General features: G+C 44.1%; 1 protein-coding gene across 5 annotated transcripts in view; it reads left to right on the top strand.

Moving 5' to 3' along the window:
- CFAP44 (cilia and flagella associated protein 44) overlaps window positions 1-23,506 on the top strand; it is a 55,647-nt gene that overhangs the window by 9,567 nt on the left and 22,574 nt on the right. For 4 of the 5 annotated variants that reach the window (XM_066599314.1, XM_066599313.1, XM_066599312.1 and 1 more), the window contains 18 exons: window positions 209-371; window positions 682-784; window positions 862-1,078; window positions 1,189-1,303; window positions 1,456-1,620; window positions 1,708-1,863; window positions 2,924-2,971; window positions 5,051-5,150; window positions 7,165-7,259; window positions 8,603-8,812; window positions 10,834-10,944; window positions 11,172-11,324; window positions 14,714-14,941; window positions 15,532-15,680; window positions 18,174-18,453; window positions 18,597-18,652; window positions 19,827-19,989; window positions 22,680-22,810. In XM_066599314.1, the coding sequence (XP_066455411.1) occupies window positions 209-371; window positions 682-784; window positions 862-1,078; window positions 1,189-1,303; window positions 1,456-1,620; window positions 1,708-1,863; window positions 2,924-2,971; window positions 5,051-5,150; window positions 7,165-7,259; window positions 8,603-8,812; window positions 10,834-10,944; window positions 11,172-11,324; window positions 14,714-14,941; window positions 15,532-15,680; window positions 18,174-18,453; window positions 18,597-18,652; window positions 19,827-19,989; window positions 22,680-22,810 (2,643 nt within the window). Of the gene's footprint in view, window positions 1-136; window positions 372-681; window positions 785-861; window positions 1,079-1,188; window positions 1,304-1,455; window positions 1,621-1,707; window positions 1,864-2,923; window positions 2,972-5,050; window positions 5,151-7,164; window positions 7,260-8,602; window positions 8,813-10,833; window positions 10,945-11,171; window positions 11,325-14,713; window positions 14,942-15,531; window positions 15,681-18,173; window positions 18,454-18,596; window positions 18,653-19,826; window positions 19,990-22,679; window positions 22,811-23,506 lie in introns of those variants that run through there. The other variant, XM_066599316.1, reaches the window with a different exon arrangement.

Below are 23,506 nucleotides of genomic sequence, written 5' to 3'. Positions count from 1 at the left end.
AATGGCAGATAAATGTAAAACAAAAATGTATGTAGGATAAATAATGTTAATGTATCTATATAGCACAGCAAAGTGAACTAAGGGATGGAAAATGGAAGAAAAACATGAACCCCCACATCTAATGCATTATACATGATTAGAAGCTCAACACTTCCACCCGACCATCAGAAAGTACTTTCAGAAGTTGTCATTCCTTAATATGTCTCAGGTATTCTTTTGGCTATGACTGTACAAAACGGGCAAATCTCCACTTGCTGGATGACCAAACCTTGCTTTTTGTAGCTGGTGCTATGGTCATCATCCTAGGACTTAAGACTCATGAACAACAATATCTGAGGAGCAGCAGTGGTCAGGGCATCGGAGCTGTTGCGGTAAGTTTTCTGTCCTTTTGCTGTTGCCTTTCTTCAGTAGCTAAAATCTTCTAAACATGTACATAGGGAATAGTAAGTATTTTATATAAATTTGCATTGAGCATTTTGTATGTACCGCCATGGGCACCAACTCAATGCCAAAAAGGTTAAAATAACAGATGAATATAAAACTACGTCTAGACCAAATGTCCTAGTGTCACAGACATAGACTTTTGTTCAGAGGTCAAGACAGATGTTATTATTAGTTTAATATATAATAGAGACCTGAAAAAAAAGACTATCAAAGTGTTAACCCCTTCTTTACCTCTAGGTTCATCCCAACAGGAGCTATTTTGCAGTAGCAGAAAAGGGACACAAACCAAATATTATCCTGTATGAGTTCCCATCTCTAAAGCCACATCGGATCCTCAGAGGTGAGACATCAGCTCAGTTTTATTAGTCATAGAAATCTATAAATCTGATTATTCACAGTCAATTTTCTCTGGTTCAGGGGGCACAGAGGAAGCCTACGCCTTCATAGACTTCAATACGTCGGGAACACTTCTTGCCAGTGTGGGCAGCAGCCCTGATTATATGCTAACTATTTGGGACTGGAAGCAGGAAAATATTATGCTGAGATCCAAGGCATTTTCTCAAGATGTGTTTCAAGTCACCTTTTCGCCAGAAAATGAGGAACAACTTACTACTTGTGGGACGGGACACATCAGGTGACATGTGCTGTCCTTTTGTCTCACAATTTGACCATGTTTGTTTTGCACCTCCTCAAGTCATACGGAACATATTTAATATTGCCTGGCATCTACCTTTTTTTGTGTAGATTTTGGAAGATGGCTCGCACATTCACCGGCTTGAAACTGCAAGGAGAACTTGGAAGATTTGGAAAGACGACACTGACAGACATAGAAGGATATGTGGAGTTGCCAGATGGAAAGGTAGATTTGTGAACTTTTTATACTATAAAAGTCACATGCTCAGACTTTACGTATAATTCACTATGCTAAAAACATAAAAAATTATCAAAAAACACAGTGAAACGATAGGCACCGCAATGGGCACGTCATAAGAGTCCACCCTTGTCCTGCAGGTGATATCCGGGTCAGAGTGGGGCAACCTGCTGCTATGGGAAGGTGGTCTCATCAAGGTGGAGATATGTAGAAAAGGTCAAAGAGCATGTCATAGCGGTCCTATTCATCAGTTCGTCCTGGATGAAGGAGAACTTATCACCATTGGCGTGGATGGCTTTGTCAGGGTAGGTGTGCTTCTTGTATATATCTGACTGTGAGAAGAAAATTAAGATTTGTTGATTATAGTCCTGCTTTTTATCGCTTTCCTTCAGGTTTGGGATTTTGAAACAGTGGATACTGCAGACTCTGTGGATGACACTGGTCTTTTAGAGATGGAACCTATGAACGAACTTCTTGTTGGAAAGAATGTAAACCTCCGATATATGGTGAAGACCATGGATGGGGACTCTCCGGTGTGGTTTGCTCAGGTAGGCCAGACTCTTGCCACATTATTGGCTATGGGCCAATTTGTTTTTGTAGTGTGTGAAAGTGATGGAGTATCCAGAGAAAGCACAAATTCACTCTATGCAGGTATTGCCCCTATTCGGATTTGAACCCAGGAACCCAGAGCACAGCTACACGTGGCAGATCAGCTGCAGGCATTCTGCAGTGGAAAATCTGTAGCAAATTTGCAGAACAACCACAATTGCAAAAGCTGCATCAAATTGTGTCATTTTTGTCAGCGATTTCAGAGTAGAAATGCTGTGGCTCTTCACTCTTTGCATTGCATATATTGATCTGCTGCAGACTTAAGATCTTCACCACAGGTCGATTTATGCAGTGGTTTCTTCTTCAGCATGTAGATGAGATTTTTTGCATGCTCTGCTCTGTAAATCCTCAAGGCTTATGGTACATGTGGACATACTCTAAAGCGAGCATCCTAATATATAATCCCCAGTGGTACTCTGGCCTCACTAAGCCTGTTAGCACATATCATATATGTAGCCTCTGCAGCTGCATGGAGGCCCTATAAGCAAAGGAACCCCATTGCTCCTAAAGCAACATAACGACACCTTTCAAGGGACTGTGCTAAAGGGATGCTCTATGGCAATCGTTCTTATCCTGCAGTTGGAGAGTAAAGGCTCTTTATATCTCTGGACTAGTGTTGAGTGAACCAAAACAGTCGAATCCTGTTTCAGGTCAAACTTTGCTAAAAGTTTGGTTCGGCGCAATCACGAATCTCAGGCGGTTCGTCTCGGCCGAATCCATTAAAATGGCAATATTTCTTCTTCTCATTCTTCTTTTTTCTTCCTCTCCTGCTTCTCCTTTTCTCCCCCCTCCTCCTTTTTCTGTTGTTTTGGAGGTAGCAGTGAAGTTTGGGTTCGGTTCGAACTAATTCGGACCGAACTGAACTTTTTGCCCAAATTCTGCAAACTGGCCAAACTGAACATTTGAAAACTTCGCTCATCAGTACTTTGGGCCAGTAACATAAGTCTACTTCTGCGGGTTAGTGTTAGTATTCGTTGTCTTACTTTCTTTGTCATTCAGGATGCCAGTGGAGGAATATGGAAGTTGGATCTATCCTTTTCCAATATAGTAAGTCTTATTCTTCACTTTCTGTAAACTGCAGTGATTATAGTTCCATTATCTACAATGTGCAGGAAACGGCCAATATCCAATTAATCAGATATCCTTCCTAAAAAGTCAACTGGTTGTGTATAGGTGGTACACCAGTCCATGGCAGACTGCTAGGACAGTAGATGAAGACCACTACGGTTTGCTAGTACTGTGTTGTCATAGTTGGTGTCAGAGAAGGGATTTAAGGTCCATTCTGATGAGCTGAGTTCTCAGCCCAATTTAACCCCTTGAGTGGCACGCCCGGAAATTTTCCGGGACGAGCTCCACTGCTCATAGTGACATAGCCCGGAAGATTTCCGGGCTATGTATCACTATGGGAGCTGCGGAGCACAATGCCACAAGCTATGACAGTGTGCTCTGCCTGCACAGACCCACAAAGAATAAAGCAAGGGCTTTGAAAAACCAGCAGAAGATATTGCCGACATGTCGGCAATCTCCTGCACTGGTTTGTTTACAGGTTGCCATAGAGACCATCGGCTTGTCAGAAGCAAGCCGATGGTCTCTGTGGCAGGGAGAGCTGGTTGTTAGCTGTCAGAGGACAGCTAGGTACTAGCTCTTACAGCAGAGATCAGAGAAAACCTCCGATCTCTGCTGTGTTAACCCTTTACATGCTGCAGTCTATGTGACTGCAGCATGTAAAGGGCTGTCACTGCAGCATGTAAAGGGCTGTCACCATCAGACCCCCGGAATGTGATCAGGGGGTCCTGATGGGTCCCTGTGGAAGTCCCCTAAAGGGACAAAAAAAAAAAAAAAAAAAGTTAAAAAAAAAAAAAAAAGTTACAAAATTATTAAAGAAAAAAATTATAAAAACACTTGTCTCCCTTTACTTTGTAAAAAATCAAAAATACAATCACACATGTGGTATCCGTGCGTCGTAATGACCCAGAGAAGGAAGTTAAAGGGGTTGTCCCGCGGCAGCAAGTGGGTCTATACACTTCTGTATGGCCATATTAATGCACTTTGTAATGTACATTGTGCATTAATTATGAGCCATACAGAAGTTATCAAAAGTTTTATACTTACCTGCTCCGTTGCTGGCGTCCTCGTTCTCATGGAGCCGACTAATTTTCGGCCTCTAATGGCCAAATTAGCCGCGCTTGCGCAGTCCGGGTCTTCTGCTGTCTTCAATGGGGCCGCTCATGCAGAATGCCGGCTCCGTGTAGCTCCGCCCCGTCACGTGCCGATTCCAGCCAATCAGGAGGCTGGAATCGGCAATGGACCGCACAGAAGCCCTGCGGTCCACAGAGAGAGAGAGGATCCCGGCGGCCATCTTCAGCAGGTGAGTATGAAGACGCCGGACCGCCGGGATTCGGGTAAGTACTACCCGGTTTGTTTTTTTAACTCCTGCATCGGGGTTGTCTCGCGCCGAACGGGGAAGGGGGGGGTTAAAAAAAAAACAAAAAAAAAACCCGTTTCGGCGCGGGACAACCCCTTTAATACATTATTTAACCCCTTAATGACATGGCCCCTTTTTTTCTTTTTTCCCCATTTCTTTTTTTCCTCCCTCCTGTTTAAAAAATCACAACTTGTCCCGCAGAAAACAAGCCCTTATATGGCCGTGTCAATGGAAAAATGAAAAAGTTATGGCTCTTGAGACGCAACTGCAAAATTAGTTGAAATTCAATGATTAGACCATTTTAAAAAACCTGCCCTGGTGGGCACGACAGGGTGGTAGGAAACCCGCCACTCAAGGGGTTAATGAGCACCGAACAACATGCATGTCAATTGGCGCTCATTTCATTTTATTTTACATGGCCCGAGAATTAGCTTGTGGGAATGAACAATTGCTACCGTAGTACGAGGTTTCATCCAGTTTGGGCCGGCTGTACATTTTCCTGTTCACATGGCAGATGCTCCACCGATCGAGTGTTTTCATGCTTGCTGAAACCGAACAAACTGAACAAAATTGATTGTTGGTCCCTTTACATGGCCCGCTATTGAGAGTTTGGAAAAATGTTCGGACGTGATAATCTGGCCATCTAAAATGATCTTTATTTCCCGGTTCAGCATTGAAATTACAATGTCTTATTTCTGTAGACACAAGACCCCGAATGCATCTTCTCCTTTCACTCTGGAAAGATCAATGCGTTGGATGTGTCTCCTTCAACATTTATCATGGCGACTACATCTCTGGACAGTAAGTTCCCCATATCACACACATACTATGTTCAGAGGGCAGGACAGATGTGAATGGTCACCTCCTAACTAGAGGATACCTTTCCACTCCCTAGCTATGCTGAAGCCATAGCATGACTCCTCAGGGGAGTAACATGGAGCCCAAAGAGTAAGACTTGGAATCGGGCTGCACTCAGTGCCACAATCAGTAGCAAATGAATTCAAGAATTGGGGTTACCATCAGAGATGAGCGAGCACGCTCGTTTAAGCCTGATGCTCGATCGAGCGTTGATATTGTCTAGTAACTGATTACTTGACCGAGAACCATGCGATGCTTGGGTAAATTGGAGAAGGAGAGAGAGATGGAGATGATCGGTAGAGTAATCAGTTACTCGACAATATCAATGCTTGATCGAGCATCAGGCTTAAACGAGCATGCTCGCTCATCTCTGGTTACCATTATGATGAATTCCCATCCCGCAGAAATGGTGTGGATTTTTGATGCACTAATTTACAGTGAAATATCGTGAATTATCAGCCAAATCTGTGGCAAAAAGACTGCTATTTGTGGACTTATTACTGTCTTTACTCTGTCTCCTGGGTCCCTTCCTTGTTTTTTTCCTCTCCTTTCCTTGCACTCCCAAGTCCTCTCTTCTCTTCCACCATTTGGATTCCTTCACCTTTCCAGGACTAGTATAGTGATCACTGCCCTTCATCTCCTCCCAATGACATTAGGTGGTATAAACACTATGGTCACACCAAGGCCTTAGAGCTTGAAGGGGGCAAGAGATCAGTAGTATAAATAATGTGTCACAGTTGGTAGGCCATGTTACAGATTCTGCATTGGGGTCCTGGAGCTTCAAGTACCCCTCCCCAAATGATTAGCTCAATAGCTACTTGGAGTTGTGCACTTGATCCATGTGTCTTAGGGTACGTTCAAAGTGACGAATTAGGGTGTGGATCTGCACCAAAATCTGCAGTATTTTTACGCAGTGCATTTTAGTGTGTAACTGCACCAAAATTTGTATCAAAATCCAAACTATTTGGTGCAGATTTTGACAAGTATATTGCTGCAGATCCACAAAAGATTTCACCCTTCCAATTTAGAGGATGAAGTCTGCGGCGGATCTGCGTTAAAATTCGCACCATTGGTGTGGAATTTCACAGAGATTTTTATGCAGATTATCCACTGAGGAAAATCCGCAGCAAATCCGCTACATATCAATGCACCTTTAAAGGGGTTGTCCCATCAGAGACATCTCTTTTCAGAATGCGGGGCCCGGGGTGATCAGATGTTCGCCCCCTTAAAGGGGTTGTCCCATCAGAGACATCGCCTTTCAGAATGCGGGTCCCTAGGTGATCAGATGTTCTCCCCCTTAAATGGGTTGTCCTATCAGAGACATCTCCTTTCAGAATGGGGGGCCCAGGGTGATCAGATGTCCGCCCAGCGCCCCACTCTCATCACCCTCAGCAAGCAACTGAGTTTGCTGGGGAAAGCCGCGCCAGCCAAGTATTTTCTTTCCAGCATCCACCACAAGGGAAATGCAGTATTACATGCAGATGAATAGCCATCCCGTAAAAAAAGGAGGCTCAAAGTCCGCCAGAACGGGATCAGTTTTATAAAGCGTCTCTCTGTTCTGACTCATGGAAGAGGGTCCCAAGCAGAGAACCCAGCTCTATGATGTTCACATACTCTAATAGGACTCTTTAAGGATGCAAGTTAGTTTACCTTTGGTAATTTGGTAGTGGGGCTGAGTCCTTTAAGCTTCTGGGCTCTATAGCAACTGCTATGTTTGCTGCACCTTTGATAGAAAATACACTTTCTGCTGGATCATCATCTGTACGGCCGAGGATATATTTTCTATGCTGTGTCTCAGGTAGCAACAATGAGGAATGGTATAATAGATCTTGTCGAGTTAAGAATTTTTGGTGCATGAATGTCACTACCGTTTTTGCAGTTCTGTCAGTTCTGAGGGTTATATTAGTCTGTGCAGTCAGGTTATTGCTAACGGTCAGTGCTGCTCTTTCTCCTCCAGGATCTCTGAGGATCTATGACTTTGTTGGGATGGCTCCTCTTGTGGACATGAAGTTTAAGCAAGGCGGCACCGCACTGACGTGGGCTCCTCGCATGGTCAGTTCCTTCTACATTGTTCTATCCTTTTTAAAGTCTGCTGGGCCCTCAAAACTTTATTTATTCCATCCAAAAAGGGAAAATATGATTCTGGTGATTACAAATTGTCAGCCTCATTAGCAATCGCCCACAGAGGAGATTGTTGGGGTGTTTCCACCCCCCAGAATTACTGTTAGCCTATCTACAATGATGAGAAAAGGAGACCCCAAGAAAACAAAAAGCCCTAACTTTCAGATTTGTCCAGCACGTGATGCTGCAGGGACCTCCAATCCATTCAAGATAAGGAGATTTCTCTGTAGTTAGGAAGGACATTTTGCAGAACTTTCTGTAACTGTTCGGTAGTTTTGAATGGTGTTGTTGCTTCAGCAGCCGGTGCATGGCTATCCACAAGCCTCATGCATGTGAATGGTACATTCACAGAAATGCTGCAATAAATCTGCCATGTGTGAATATACCCTAAGGATGGTTTCACACGGATGAGAAAATTGCACGATTTTCGCTTGGTGCTAGAGTCAGTAGAAAAGGAGATTATGAAATCAGCGATTTACAATGGTTTCCTTCCCACCTGCAATGTTTTTACTGAATCGATGTTGGGAGAACAAAAAAAAAACGCAGCATGCTCAATCTTTCTGCGATGTGCGTTTTTTGTTTTAATCATCTCCCATGTTTCCCTATGGAGCCTCCTTTTTAGCGCATCGCAACACAACAAACTTGCGTTGTGATTTTAACATTAAAAAGTCCTATTAACTTTTGTGATAAAAAAGGCAGCAATGTGATGCGAGATTGCTGATACCCAAAAATCGCAGGAACAAAGACGCGATTTTGCCACAACAAAATTGTGATCGCCTATGTGAATCTAGCATAAGGTCCTTTGACATGGAGCAATTTGCTCTAGTAGACGAGTGTTGATCATCAAGATTAGCGTTCATCTACCTTGCCTTTACATGGGCCGATTCAGAGAATTTTTCATGCAGTTCTTCGTCCCACATAGAGAATCATTGATGTCGGCAGAATATCCCTCATGTGCAGCTAACAAGGATCATTTGTTTTCCGCAGCACCAGAGATGTCATCAGCTGATGGATAAACATTCACTTGTTCATCGGCTAATCTGGTGCAGTTTTACACGGGTCAACAGTCGGGCAAGCGAGCGTTCATGTGAATATTCATGCTTGATTTTCGGCCCACGTAAAATGGCCTTAAGCCACAGGCTCATAGTACGATTGTGATGCCTCCTTGGCAGCGCAGTGCGGGTCTGATTCCATTGAAGGAAAAATTGTAGCGGTAATTCTCTGCATTGCGCCAGATTTTGGCTTGCATCGATCCACCCTTCTCTGTTCCACAGGTTAATCCAAAAGGCGGCTTATTTGCAATGGGATTTGAAGACGGGGTTGTCCGCATTCTGGAGGTATACAATGCCACAGGCATGAGGCTCGTGATGGGACGGAGCGGTACCCAAGATGCCGCAATAAATCTGAGACAAGCTTTCAAACCGCACAACGCTCCTGTTACGGCTTTGGCATATGAGCGCAATGGAGAGATCCTCGCCACTGGGGTAAAGTCTGGAACTGCACCGCTGACACATGCTAAACAGTTTAGCTAAGATCATTTCAAGGGGTTTTCTAGGCAAATACTATCAATATAGATTATTGATTGGCGGGGGTCCACCATTCGGGCCCCCTGCTGATCAGCTGATTGAGTGCCTGCTCTTAGCACCACCACTTACAGGGATATTGAGTGGCAGTACTTAGCTTTGCCCCCTGTGTGGTGGCAGGCGCTCGTAATTGCATGCGCAGTTCTCATTGATTTTAACAGGATCTGCACCTGCAGTTACAAGCTCTGCCCACTACACAGGGGTCAGAGTATCTCTGCTTTTGCTCCGTACCCCTATGTGTTGTGGTGCTGACAGCACACTCCAAATCAGCTGATTGGCAGGGGTCCCAAATGGTGGACCCCTGCTGATCAACTATTGATGGCCTATACTGGAGACTAGAGATAAGCGAGCATGCTCGTTTAAGCCCCTCTCTCTCTCTCTCTCTCTCATTCACTCTCACACTCTCTCTCTCTCTACCCCCCCCCCCCCCCCCCCCCATGGCGCTCGGTCGAATAATCAGTCGAAAATATCAATGCTCGATTGAGCATCAGGCTTTACCGAGCATGCTCACTCATCTCTACTGGAGGCCTATCCTGAGGATAGGTCATCAATAGTATTTGCCTGTAAAACCCTTTTAATACATTGTGCTTTGCTACACTGCATTGTGGGGGATGTAGCAGTTTTTTTCTTACATCAAACAATTCATTTGACACAATGAATCCCGTGGATGTGTACAGACAATAAACCGAGCAGAGGACAGCAGTGAAGGCCCATTTAGACAACGATTATCGCTCAAAATTTGTTCAAAAGCCATCTTTTGAGCGATAAGCGTTGTGTCTAAGTGCGCAGCCATCGTGCATTTTTTGAGCACCATTCGTTCATCGCTGATTTTTAGCAAGCTAAAAATCAGCGATGACTTTTATCTGCGCCGAGCTGAGTTCTCCACGGGATACCAGCTGATAGTATTCTTTCAGCTGGTATCCCTCAGCAATAGCTCCGAGAACAAAGCAGCTGTTCTCGGAGCTGTAAGCGGTGTCCTGCTCCACCTTTATTTAACTCTTTAAGTAGCTAATTAGCTACTTAAGAGTTATGCAAAGATGATCGCTCAAAACTGTCACTTAAACTATCGTTTGAGCGATTTTTTTTTTTTTGAACGATCATCTTTCAGTGTAAATGGGCCTTAAGGCCCTTTTACAAGCAAAGATAATCTTTCAAATGACTGACTGAAAGATTTAAAGATTTAGTGATCTATTTGCATAAAGTGTTAAAGTCAATTAACATTTATCATCTTCATTTGCATGTAAAGGGACGCTGTTTGCAAAGCCCAGCGTGTGTTTAAACATACTCCCAGCTGTGCAAACAGATTGTATTGTTCTCCTCGTGGCTAGTGTAAACATGTCACAGGGAGAACATCCTTCAGTCTTTTGAAAGATGAGTGAAATGCATTCAAATGGAATGTATTTGCTCGGTCTTTCAGCGACTGAACAATGGATTTTAAGTCAACTGAAATCCATTGTTCAAACGATAACTGCACGATGCCCGCAATCATATGTAACGATTATCGCTCATTTTTAGCCGTTTGGGTGAATTTTGAGCGATAATCGTTGCGTGTAAAAGAGCCTCATCTCCTTGCTCGGCTTTGAATTCCCCCACCATCAGCGCTGGCTGTGATTGGTTGGCGCTCGATCCAATCACAGCGCTTACTTACACAGCGCTGATGGCTTGGGAATTCAAAGCTGAGCAGGGAGATGACAGCGGGGAAAATTCTCAAGCAGCTTGCCGCACCGCCGGGAAGACCATCGCATCGGGGACACAGACGCCGGCTGAGAGGTGAGTATTGCAGGTTTTTTTTACCTCACTCGAGTATAAGCCGAGGGGGGCTTTTTCAGCATAAAAAAATGTGCAGAAGAACTAGGCTTATACTCGAGTATATATATATATAATGTGATAATGATTATCTATACCTCCTGATTACCTTATAGAGTTTGGACAGAACTGTCTTTTTCTTTGCCGTTGGAGAATCCTACGAACCGATTGGATTTGTGCGTCTTCCAGGACCTGTCAGGGAGTTACACTGGTCCCCCCCGTCCCATGTGAGTAGCAGTCTGGAATGAATACTGCCATTCGATTTCTATATTCTCATTGTATAGATCTATATAAACTCAATCCCATAGATGTTTATATCTCATAAGCCAGAGCTGCTTTAAGGCAAAAATGTTAGCCCAATCTGATCTTCCGATATACGATAGATACATATCAATATTTGTCATTGCTATTTTTGGTTCCCTTTGCATTTTCTTCTTATTGTATCTGGTTGCAGGAACAAAGCACTCTGCTGGTTCTCTGTGAGAATGGATTCGCGGTGCAGATCCCAGCCCCTGCCGCTGTGAAGATGGACCCAATTTCCACCTATGAAGTCTCCAATCTTCCCCTAAGTTACTTCAGATTCAGTAGTATCAAGTCAAAGATTGAGGTAAAAACACAGCAAGGTATACATATTATATCCTGTCTGGAGACCTGTTGTTTCCTGAACCCATCTGCGCCATATATACTTCTTCTAGGGCAGTCATAGAAAGTATTGGTGCAGTTGGACTTCGGTGGTAGTGAACGCTTTTGAAATTACCATGGACAGCAATGAAGACAGTCAAAACTTTGCAATGGTCACTGACTTCTATGTTGCATTGTTAAACGAATGCAAGTGTCATAACGAAGGATAATATATTTGGAGGTCATTGCATAGTAGAGTCTCACATATTGCTAAAGTCTATGGATCATTTATACTATCAAAAACTTTATACAGCTTCTTACTCCGCTACCAAATCTTCTGAACTTGACTTCCTCTCACCACTTAGTCTTCCGCGTATATCGAGTTCTGCCTTAATAACCCTTCAATCAGATATAACCACAGAAGATGTAGACTGGCCCATCTAATGTCTCAAAAGGGGCAACGCCCAGACGGTCTCATGACCCTATACTATAAGAAGTTCACCCCAACCTTACAACCCTACTTGGTGGACCTGTTTAACTATATCCTGCATGATGGTTTCCTATAAGCTCTTATCACAACTATATCCAAACTTGGAAAAGAGCACACCCTGACCTCTAATTACAGGCTCATCTCTCTCCTTAATGTTGATCTCAAAGTCTTCATGGCTATAATTGCTGCGAGAGTTTATAAACTATTGACCTCACTGGTCAACCACGACCAAGTAGGCTTCAATTCAGGTAGGCAAGCGCCGGACTATGTAGGAAAAATCCTAAATCTAATCCATGTTGCGAATGTCTCTGGGACACCGCGACCGTCCTGGTCTTATTTACAATTGACACTTAAAAAAAAATGGGGTTTGGTGGTCTCTTCTTGAACATTATTTCGGCACTCTATTCTAACCCTTAAGCATACCTTAAAATACTTTCTACTCAACCCACCCCGGTACACATCTTAAGTGGCCCCCAAGAGGGATGCCCCCTCTCACTGACAATTATTGGCCTCGCAGTGGAGCCTTAAGCTATTGCCATCCATGATAATCCCAATATATTTGACGTCCCCATTGACAATAATCCAAGGATAAAGGAAGAAAAAATGATCCAAGCGCTTCCCGGGAGAGAAGTAGATCCACTCTGAAGTTAATAATCATCCGAGTTATCCTATAGGATCTTTTATTGGGTATCGATCTTACTAATTATATTACCATCATTTTATTATCTGCAATCAAGACGCATTGATGTCACACGTATTGACCCTCCCATGTGAAACTCCGCCCCAAGATGGCGGCTCCCACGGGACAACAGTCTGACACACAATTGACAAAATAACTTCTGAGTGGATCTACTTCTCTCCTGGGAAGCGCTTGGATCATTTTTTCTTCTTTTATCCTTGGAATATACACCATTGGGTCCCCCATATTGGGGGGACACAAAGATCTGAGCTGCTCTCTACTAAGGATTGGGACCGAGGACCGCCACTCTTACAGGCTTTCCTGGACTTGGAGGTACCGGTGGGGCACTCCAGTGACCTCACTGAGTACCAGGGTAAGTCCACTACATTATATTACTTATTGTCACACCATTCATGTCTGTAGGGGTGCTACCCTGATTCCCATATACTTTCGCCATTGACAATAATAATATAAAACACAGCCTTTTTGCGGTGATCTTCTTTTAACCCTTACCAAACTTTACCTCCCTCCCTAACTTAATAGTGCTCCTCGAAAAATTTAAGTGTAGCCTCTTGACTTAAAATTAAGCAGTCCAAGTCAGAAATTCTCTTCTGTAATACCCCTTTCCATGTTCAAAAGCTTAGCGAGGTCAATTTCCATTTTGTTCCCTTCTTTGGACTAGTAAAGCCTTTCCAACTCATTTTCAGCCCACTGCACCTTTCTCTTTCTATTTTATGCTACACTGGTGTCAAGTGTGAGTCAACTATTCCCTCACTCAGGCCCATCTCCACTTATTCTCCTTTTTTCTAATCCAGCGGTTAGATGCCCCCTTATTTATGTGCTGGCAAACTAACAAACTTATTACCCTATATGCCCTATTACCATATATGCTCCAATGGGAAGAAGACCTGAACTTCACTCTGATGTTGGAGAGATGGCATCATTGTTGTGAAGGATTAAGCAGGAATGGCTGGCAAGTTACCATAACAGAACCATCACCGAAAATATTGCATAGATCATACCTTGCCCCAACCCGAATCCATGCCATTCATCCTGAAGTCTCTAATTTATGTTTCATAGGTTGTGAAAGTGTTGGATCACAACTTCACATTTGGTTGTCCTGCCCAGTAGCTCACGTATTCTGAAAAAAAAGTAGCTCGCCTCATGGCTTCAGTAGTGGGCACCTCCCCAAGACTTAACACCTTTATTCTGTTACTGGGTAATAAAGCTAGTGGTATTCACAACGCTCCATTCAAACTCCTGCAATATATCACCATAGCCGCCAGTATTCATATAGCACAGCAGTGGGAAAAAACAACTCCCTTTTGATTCACTCATTTAATGTACGGTATCAATTTGCATACTTCTTTACAAGAAATTGATGGCCATACATCTTGACAGGTTGATCCAGTTTGAAAAATCTAGGATCCATGGTTATCCTTTCTCAATGTACCAAACCTGCATTACTATATCCAACTTTATAATCCCATATGTCCATAGCAAAAATAAACTAACACCCCTAGGGTTCCTCATCTGCCATAATGACCTATTTCATTGATCCAGAAATCACTCATTCCCTCCAAGGGCCAGCACCTCTCTCTATCTAGCACCCCCAGGCCACACTTCCTCTCGTCAGTGCTCCCCATCCATGCTCAGCATGTGAACTCGGATAGGGAACGGCCTCCGCCACTTCCTCTGTACCGCTGCTCACAGCTGCTCCTCCCACTCAGCTGTGTTTCATCACTGGCTGCTGTGACGCAGCTGCAATTATTTTTTATAGGATCCTAGTAGCTTCTAGAACCTTTGGAGGTGGCAGACTTAGCCCGCTGTTCTCTGCACTCCTTCCACTCCCCACTCTTGCCATGTCACTTAGCCAATGGTGGCGTTTTTTACACAGCTCTGCTAGTGCTATAAATCCTGGCACTACAGTCCCTTTAAGAAGCATGGCTATGGCTGCTGGTCTCTCTTACTGCATGCTCACACAGTCCCTGCAGGGGGCAGAGCCTAATGCTGCAGCCTCAGAGCTGCCAATCGAAGTGGTCGGGCCACTGGATTCTATAACGGGGTTCTTGGCACCGCTCATTGCCCCTACACCAGCGTGTTGACATCACAGAGCTTGTTGTTGAAGTTTAATGGATCATTGTAAATATCGCCATTGGGTTATTAGATTTTATTTGCTTACAATTTCATCTTGTCTGCATTCCAGAGGGAGGAGCAAGTGGAGCGCATAAGAAAGAACCTGGAGCAGAAGAAGAAGGAGCGGGAAGCCTGGATACAAGAACAGAAGAAGCTGGGAGTGGAACTGTCAGAGGAGGACCTTCCGCCAATCACAGATGATGAAGAGGAGAAGCTACCGGAGCTATTTGTTCCAGAAGAACCAAGTCCCATCCTGTGTGGGTTCTATGCCAGTCCTGGGAAGTTCTGGTTATCCCTGGTATGTATCATGTGTCATATCATCATCATTATCATCATCATCACCCCTATTATCGTCCTTCTGCTCCAGGACTCTATTCTCTCCCTCTGACCTTGTTTAATGATTTTTAATGGCTGTATGAAGACATAATGCACCAAACTCACACACAGCCAAGTGCAATTTTTCTGAATATGGTGCTCAGTAGAGGTGAGCGAAGATGCTCGTCCAAGCTTGAGGCTTGTTCGAGTATTAGCATACTCGATTGTGCTCGTTACTCGAGCGACTACCACACCGTCTTCGACCCCTCCCTGTTTTGACCCTTCACCGCATTACCATTTCGAGAGAGAGAGAAAGAAATAAAAAAAAAAGGTTCGGCACCTGGCAGGTCCATTGCAAAAATGCTTGGGTCTCCCATTCACTTCAATGGGGTTTGTTACTCAAATAGAGCTCTCGAATATTACGAAAAGCTTGACTCGAATAACGAGCACCCGAGCATTTTGGTGCTCGCTCATCTCTAGTGCTCAGCCATTTTTGGCACTTAAAATCTCTCAACGTTACGACACTTTTATAAACGCTCTCTAATGTGTTAATTTTATCCTTCCCGTTATCAGGACGGCTATGACTCAGGGTTCCTCTACCTCTGTAAGTTTTCGGATGCTGAAGGACAGCCTGGGGATCCAACGTTGAGGAGGGATGAACCAGAGAGCGCTCTGTCAGTCGATAACACCAGTAACAATCCCATCCACAAAATGCACTTCAGGTAGAGAACTTCACTTTATCTCCATACATATCACGTTTCCCAACCCAAAGAGGTTCTGCCTTTTACCATGGGGAAACCTCCAAACTTTCTGGTTGTGAAATAATGACTTATTGCATATGCTATATTTTTCTTTATTTCTGACCTATTTCCCCTGATATTAGGTGCAGCAGTGTATGTACAATACGTAAAGCGTGCTGTCCTGGTATTTTGTACACCAAAAATGTACACTGAACGATCACTGCATTAGGAACAGCTGGCACGAGATATCTGCAGCACCACCTATTGGATGGAAACATTCTTACAAATTAATTTCTGAATTTTTATGAAGTTTAAAAAAACAAGCAAACAAAAAAAGCTAATAATTGGGAAGAGGACATCCCTCCTGACCTCCTTCATACCTTTCTTATTCTCCACTTATGCAAGAATCCCAGGCCGAGGTTCATTCCATTCTTGAGGGCATCGAACATGGCCATAAATTTATACTCTCAAATTCTTCTGTGATGCTGCGATTTGAAGCTGCCCTTCAGTATGATAACTACCATCTGCTGCATGCTGTGTCCCTGACCGCAAAAATGTTCAAAACCATAACTGGAGAATATGAAAGGTCTGAAGGAGGTCAAGAGGGATGTCCATTGTTTTTTTTTTTTTTTTGCTTTTTTTTTTTAAACTTCATAAAAATTTTGAAAATGATTTGTAAGAATGTTGCCATCCAGTAGGTGGTGCTGCAGAGGTATTGTTCCATCTCCTTCTATGTGCAGGTTAAAAGGGAGATAACACACATCATAAAACTGTAACATTCCTGAGCTCAGTGGACTGATTAAGTATTTATCTCTCAACTCATTTGTCTGGTGTTGTAAGTTTTTAGTGCAAAACATTCTCAAATTTCTGTGTGTGAACATTTGTTTTTAGATCAAGAGGGGTGTTCTCTCTGCATTTTTATGTTATATATATGCCCCATCCAAACCAGTTTTATGTAGGCCCCCTGTCCATGGGCGTTGCAAAGTCCCGTGGCAGATCTCTGCCGCAGGAGCCGCCGCCCAGGAGCAGAAGCTGCCGCCGAATCTCCGCTGGTCAGCCCTATCTGATAGATAGGCTGGCCGCGGAGAATCGCAATGATTCTCCGCTCATGGACAGGTGTTGGCGCTTTCCATAGCAACGCTATGGGAATCATCGGCCGGCGTGATTCGCCAGTGGTTTACCGTCGGCGAAAACACTGTCATGGACAGGGGGCCTTAGCCTGATGAAGGGTCGATAGAAGACCCGAAAACTTGATTACTTGGTTTCTCTTACTGAGAACAATCACAGCTTGTAATCAGTGACGCGGTACCATGTGATGGCCGTGTCACGATCTGCCCTCAGATAATGTGCTGACCTCTTGTTCTTAGCCGAAGGCAACATCTGGCAGTCATGGGTAATCACAGTGACATGAGTGACTTTGATCGTAGGCAGATAGTTGGTGCCCGGAGGTGTGGTCCCAGCATTTCTGAAACAGTCACACTTGTTGGCTGTTCCCAAACCCCGGTATTAAGAGTGTACCAAGACTGGATGAACCATGGACAAACATCTGATAGAAGATCATCTGGCGGCAGGCCACGTGTGTTTTATGCTAAAAGCGAATGTCAGGTGACACATCTGGTATCTCAGCAACAATTTGCCACAGTGGACCAACAGATCTAACAGTATAACAGCAGGGAAGATAGACAAATTTCCAACGGTGCTCATGCAATGTACCATGCATCAGCTGGGGTTCAATAGCTAAAAACCTGATAACTCCATGTCATCGCCAACAACGCCTCGCATAAAGATGTCAATGGACCTTGAACACATAGCAGAAGGTCGTCTGGAGTGATGAGTCCCATTTATTACTGAACCACACCAATGGCTGGGCCCGCATCTGGCATAAACAGCATGAAGCTGTATTCTGTAGGTGCACAGTTGGGGTTCAACAGACCAGTGGTGGCAGTGTGATGGCCTGGGGAGCATTTTCATGGCATGACCTAGGACTGTTGGTCATTATACCACAATACGTGCATGGTGAATGCTATAGGAACCTGTTAGCTGACCATCTGCACCCACATCTTCAGAAAGTCTTCCCCGACCACAGTGTCCTCTTTCAACAGGTTGACCAAAAAGGTGGACCAACCCATTATTGAGCAGGTGTTGCTACTGCAGTGATTGTTCAGTGTATACTATATGCTGAGATGTCCAGTATCTATAGCATAGTGGTTATTATTGGCACCTCAGGTGCGTTGGTCTATAGACTGTGCTGCATTAAAATGCATCTCCATAACACCATAGTCCTTGACATCTTGCATTAGAATTCAGGGTATTAAGCGGTTCTCCAAACTGGAGGCAGGTTCCTTTGGTGGCTAGATGATCTTTCTGCTGAAACCCTCATTATCTCACAGTCAGATGGTCATAAATACATACTTATTGAGCTTGGTCTGTAATACTAGGATGGTTTTGAGGTCTTTATGTCTTTCTCATCCATAGCTCCAACAGGCAGCTGTTGTTCTGTGGGATGCAGGATGGAGCCATCCGGGTCTACCCTCTCCAGCCCGACGACCCTTTACTTAAATCTATAAGCAATTACTGGTCTCTCGGGGTCCATGATAACCAGTATGGAGCCATCCAAGCCATCAGCTCCAGCTTTGATAACCAGTATCTTCTGACCTGCGGAGCCGACGGCAATATCTTCACCTTCAGCATTCTCTCCATGGAGGACATCAATAGGGACCTAAAAGTGAAGAAAGCTAAAGTGCCTTCTCCTAGGGTAGGTAACATCACATGGTTCCTCTCAGCAAATCAGACTGTAGATAAAATACAGCGCTCACTTCTGTATAGTGCCCGAGCGCAAGAGTATAATGGGGATTTTGCAAATTATCAGATGTCTCATACATACTTTGGTATCTGCAGCTCAGCTTGAATGAAGAGAAGCCTGTGGAGGATATTGAGGATCCAGATGCTTACAGGTGAAGTCCCATGTAATGTACTATTATAATGCAGATTCCTTTTTATATCACAATACAATATAATATTTCTTTGTCATGATAGAAATGACTTATTAGATCATGGTATCGTAATCCCCAAACTAGGCCATGTGACAACAGTATGTAATTGCCCACAGTTGGATATATCCAGTAGATGCTAATGCCTCGTACAAGCTTAGGGCTCTTTCACACAAGCACTGCGATTTTTCAGCCGCGAAAATCGCATGGACAAGAGAAAGCCGCGACCAAGTCGCGCCTAAATCTCTTGTTTTCTCACCCATTCAGACAGCCTGCGTGCAGCGTATATACACCGCAACCTGCATTTACGTTGGCCAGGGTGAGAGACTTTAACGCTGCTAAAGTCTTTACCCCTCACTTCCCCTCCCTTTGCCAGCTGATCGCAGCAATAGAAGCTCCCGTAGAAGCCTATGGGAGCTGCCGGCAAGCGGAGGGGAAGGGATTTTAGCAACGCAAGCCTCTGCTAAACACCCTCTTACCTCCTTCCCCCCTCCCCTTGTCTGACGGCTCTCATAGGCTCCCATAGAAGTCTATGGAAACCGGCTACATATTCCGTCAAAAAGATAGGACAAGTCCTATCTTTTCCGACTGCGCGTAAAAGCGGCTGGCCAGAATGCGCACCTTATGCGCTATCTTTCTTGCTGGCCGATTTTATGCACCGGAAAATCGCCCATCTGAACGGATGCATTGGGATTTAATGCTTCAGATGGTTGTGATTTCTGGTTGGTGTTTTATCACGGCAAAATAGCTGCGATCAAACGCTTGTGTGAAAGAGGCCTTGGACTAATCGCCTGAGACGCCCTCTTCTTATCCCCATGTTTTTGCACTGGATGACCTTCACCCACTATAATCAATAAGGAAACCCATCGATTTGACTTGTCATCCTGTGGCATACAACTGATCAGGAACCCCACTGCACACCAAAATATGCATAAAATAGGACAGGCTGCATTTTTTTTTTTACGTGACCAAAATACGCAGTGTAAGTTCGCACAGGTGAATAAACCCATAGAGATCAATGAGTTTTCTTCACTGCGTATTTATGCCTCCGCGTGAAAGAGTCCGTAGTGCTCTGCGTATTATGTGACTATTGGTGACTTAGATGTACTAAAATCACTATCGATGCAATTCCTTTCAGTATAGAAAATGCTAAGCAGAAACGAGAGCACGACCTTCTGATGAAGCAAGCGGAAAGCAAGAAGGTCGGCAGGAGACGAGAGCTTGAGATGCTAAGGAAGGAGTTCAAGCAACTACTGAAAAAGAACATGGCGCTACCGCCTCACATGCAGCTCAGCAGAGTGGTACGTATCAGGGGTCAGAGACCAGAGATGACTCCTCTGCATGGCAGCCAATTACACTGAATGGCTATTTTGTTAAAGACACCTCTGCATTGAAATTAGACCTGACACCCCGGAGTGCAGCATATAGTCAAGTAAGTACATTTTCCGTGGATCAGTTTTAGTGTGAAATCTCATTAGAATGGGAAAATCCAGTGACTTCCAACGATGCCTGGTCGCCGGTGCTAGACTAGCCGAGGCCAGAATTTCATACACGGCCAACCTTGTAGGGTTTTCGCATGCAGCAGTGTGGAGAGTATAGCGAGATCGAGGAAAACATCCAGCGAAAGGAGATTTTGTAGATGTAAACAACTCGTTGACAAAAGGGGTCAGAGGAGGATATCAAGAACTGTTCTGATGGACACACACTGAACAGTCAATCAAATTGCAGCCAAATTTAATGCTTACGCTCCAACTAAAGTGTCCAAATGTTCAGATCAGTTCCAGCGCCATTGCTCTGTAAGGCCCCACTCACACATATGTGGCTGGCATATTTTTCACGCGTGTAATACGGGGTGCTAAAAGCCCATTGATTTCTATTGGGCCACTCATATTTGCACGCTTGAAAAAAAAAAACACAGCATGTCCTATTTTGGTTCATAATCTAGGCTATGGGGATTTAACATATGCAGGAAATACGAATGCTACATGCATATTTACTGTGTGTACTGCGTGTTACGCATGTAACACTGTGCACATAACATGCAGCCCCATGCGCCCGTGTGAGGGAGCCCTAATAGAAACAGAGAGGTGAGACTTCAGTGGGCAAAGGAGCACAGAAATTGGATCACTGAGCAGCCGAAAAACATCACCTGGTCAGCTTAATTCAGACTTTTGTTGCCCCGTGCTGATGGCAGGGCGAGGATTTAGTGCAAGCTGCGGGAATCAATGATGTGGTTTTTGTACATGTACTTTTAATGTGTGGACTTTCTGCTGTGGAATGTATTGTTCTAGTTATATGCTAGCGGTAGTTCCTGTTCCTGAGGCCACAGTGGCAAGCTTTATTTTCAAACATCAACAAATGCTGATTCAGCGTGTTTCCGCAGTGAAAGCGCTTCAAAATCCGCAACAAAACTTTTTTTTGGTGCAGATTTTCTGTTTCCCATTGATCTCTATGGAGAAAATCCGCAGCAGATATGCGCAGTTTCCGCAAGATAAATAGACATGCTGCGGCTTTCAGGAAGTCACCAAAGCAGTAGGGACTAAATATAATACCCAAAAATATAACTTTTATCAACAAGAGACAGTGGCGTATCGAAACACAAATATGAGCCCCATTCTTTTGAATGAGGTAATACAGATAAGTGATTTTTTTTCCTGCATTGCGGCATGGGAAAAAAATTGTGCACGTCTAATCTTTGGGTGTTCTCTCGGAACACCTTGTATCGCCCATTGTTTTCAGTGGGGCCAGAGAAGCATTGAGGCTTCTTATTGAAAACAATGGGAAACACTCCTTGATCCTCTGTGGGGGCTAAAAGTTGCGGCGGAGGATCGCTACTTCACTGAAGTGTTGCAAGACGTTTTTAACACAAAAATGTCCGTGGAGACACCGCATGGGGGCGAGCTCGATGTCGGGCTTAGTTTCACGGCCTGATGTCGCACACGCCCATGTGAAATTAGCCTTAGGGACCTTTTTACACGGGCGGAATATTTCAGCCAGGAATGCAGCTAGCGATTTTGATGCAGAATTGCAAGCTGATTTAAGCGATTCGTTCCACATCAAAATCCACGCAGATCTGTGCAGATTTTTGCGCATAAAATCCCACCCAAGTGAACGGTCCCTTTAGGCTACTTGCACATGGACTGAAAAAAAGGCTGATTGGACCGCCCATTAACATCCTGCGATCAGAGATCTTGGAAATACACTTTGTGTTTTAATACCTCAGTATCAGAAAGATGTAACATTTTGGTTATACAATCATTCTACTTCATTTAACAGTCTCAGTTCCCTGCTGTGCAGTATATGTGCTGATACCAAGAGCTCCATACATGACCGGCTCCTAGGATGACACCCCATCATGACATTTTCTTGGCATACTGTGTGGGGTGGTTTGCCATTGCCTTCCCCAGTCATCGTTTACCTCCCAGCAAGCTGGGTACTCATTTTACCACCTTGGAAGGATGGAAGTCAACCTTGAGCCGGCTACCTGAACCAAGCGGGGATTGAACCTTCAGGTCGTGAGCGAGAGCTTTACACTCTGAGCCACACGAGGCTCACTAAAAGCCCTTTTCCACAGCAGTTATTGTGCGAATAATCGTTAGATCGAGTGGTTTGCATAATAATTGTTAGGTTTAAACGCTGGCAGCGGCGGAACGATCAGTTTTAAATAGTTAGATTATTGCTGATTGGATCTTTCACGTGGACCTATAAATCGTGGTATAAACAGACGTCGTAACGATTTGTTGAAAGGAAAGCAGCGGCAGACAGGCTGACTAGAGGCGCAGTTCTGGTCCAACGAATGATCAAACTACCCAATTATTGCTCAGTGTAAATGCATGCCAAGCAAATGCTATACAATCGCTACGTCACCGCTGGTTGGTTGCAACCAGGTGGAGCTAGTCCACCCACTTACAACGTCAGAGACTGATATGACCAGAATGCTGAAACTTGTTGGAGTACAAAAAACTCTACAACTTTTTGTTCCTCTTTCCAGGAGTTTGAGATGGATCATAGGATCCGAGAAGAAATGGAACGACAGACGTCCGAGAGGATCCGCACCGTGCTGAAAGAGCTGGCCTGGGAACAGGAGAAGCACAGCATAGGCCTGAAGAAGCTGCAGGCTCGGCAAGTGGAAACCTAGCCTTTATGATATAAATATGTTCAGGGCTATTAAAGGGTCTGGGTTCAACCACTGATCCTGAGAACAAGGGGGCTTCATTCTACAGGGGAAAACTTTCTTCACACTGAGAATCATTGCAGATATCTTGTAATAACCAGTGGGGTCTACTATAAGAATGCTGCTGGATAGGGGAAGTTAATTACATATTTAATTGTAGTCCAAATTTTGGAATAAGTAGGCAAATTTTCAACAGTGGTTTTCCGGTCCAATACTTTTGGTGACCTATCTATAGCAGATCATCAGTGGTCATAAGGATAGGTCGTCAACAAATAAGTCCCAAAAAATCTATTAACCCCTTAGTGACGAAGCCTGTTTGCGCCTTAGTGACAGAGCCAAATTTTGGAAATCTGATATGTGTCACTTAACATATCATAACTCCGTGAAGGCTTTACATATCCAAGTGATTCTGACATTGTTTTTTCGCCACATGTTGTACTTCATTTAGGTGGTAAAAATAGACCCATAGAATTTGTGTATATTTATTAAAAACCCCAAAAATGGGAAAATTTTGAAAAAATTGTCATTTTTTCACGTTTTCAACTGTAATATCCCAAATATGTGCAAACATACTGTACAAATTTTTGCTCAGATATATATTTCCATCTGTTCACTTTATTCTGGACGCACGTTTGAAAAACTTT

The sequence above is a fragment of the Eleutherodactylus coqui genome, chromosome 4, assembly GCF_035609145.1.
Source record: "Eleutherodactylus coqui strain aEleCoq1 chromosome 4, aEleCoq1.hap1, whole genome shotgun sequence".
NCBI classification, from domain to species: Eukaryota; Metazoa; Chordata; class Amphibia; order Anura; family Eleutherodactylidae; genus Eleutherodactylus; species Eleutherodactylus coqui.
Note: the sequence above shows the minus strand (reverse complement) of the source record. Positions and strands in the feature narration are given on the sequence as shown.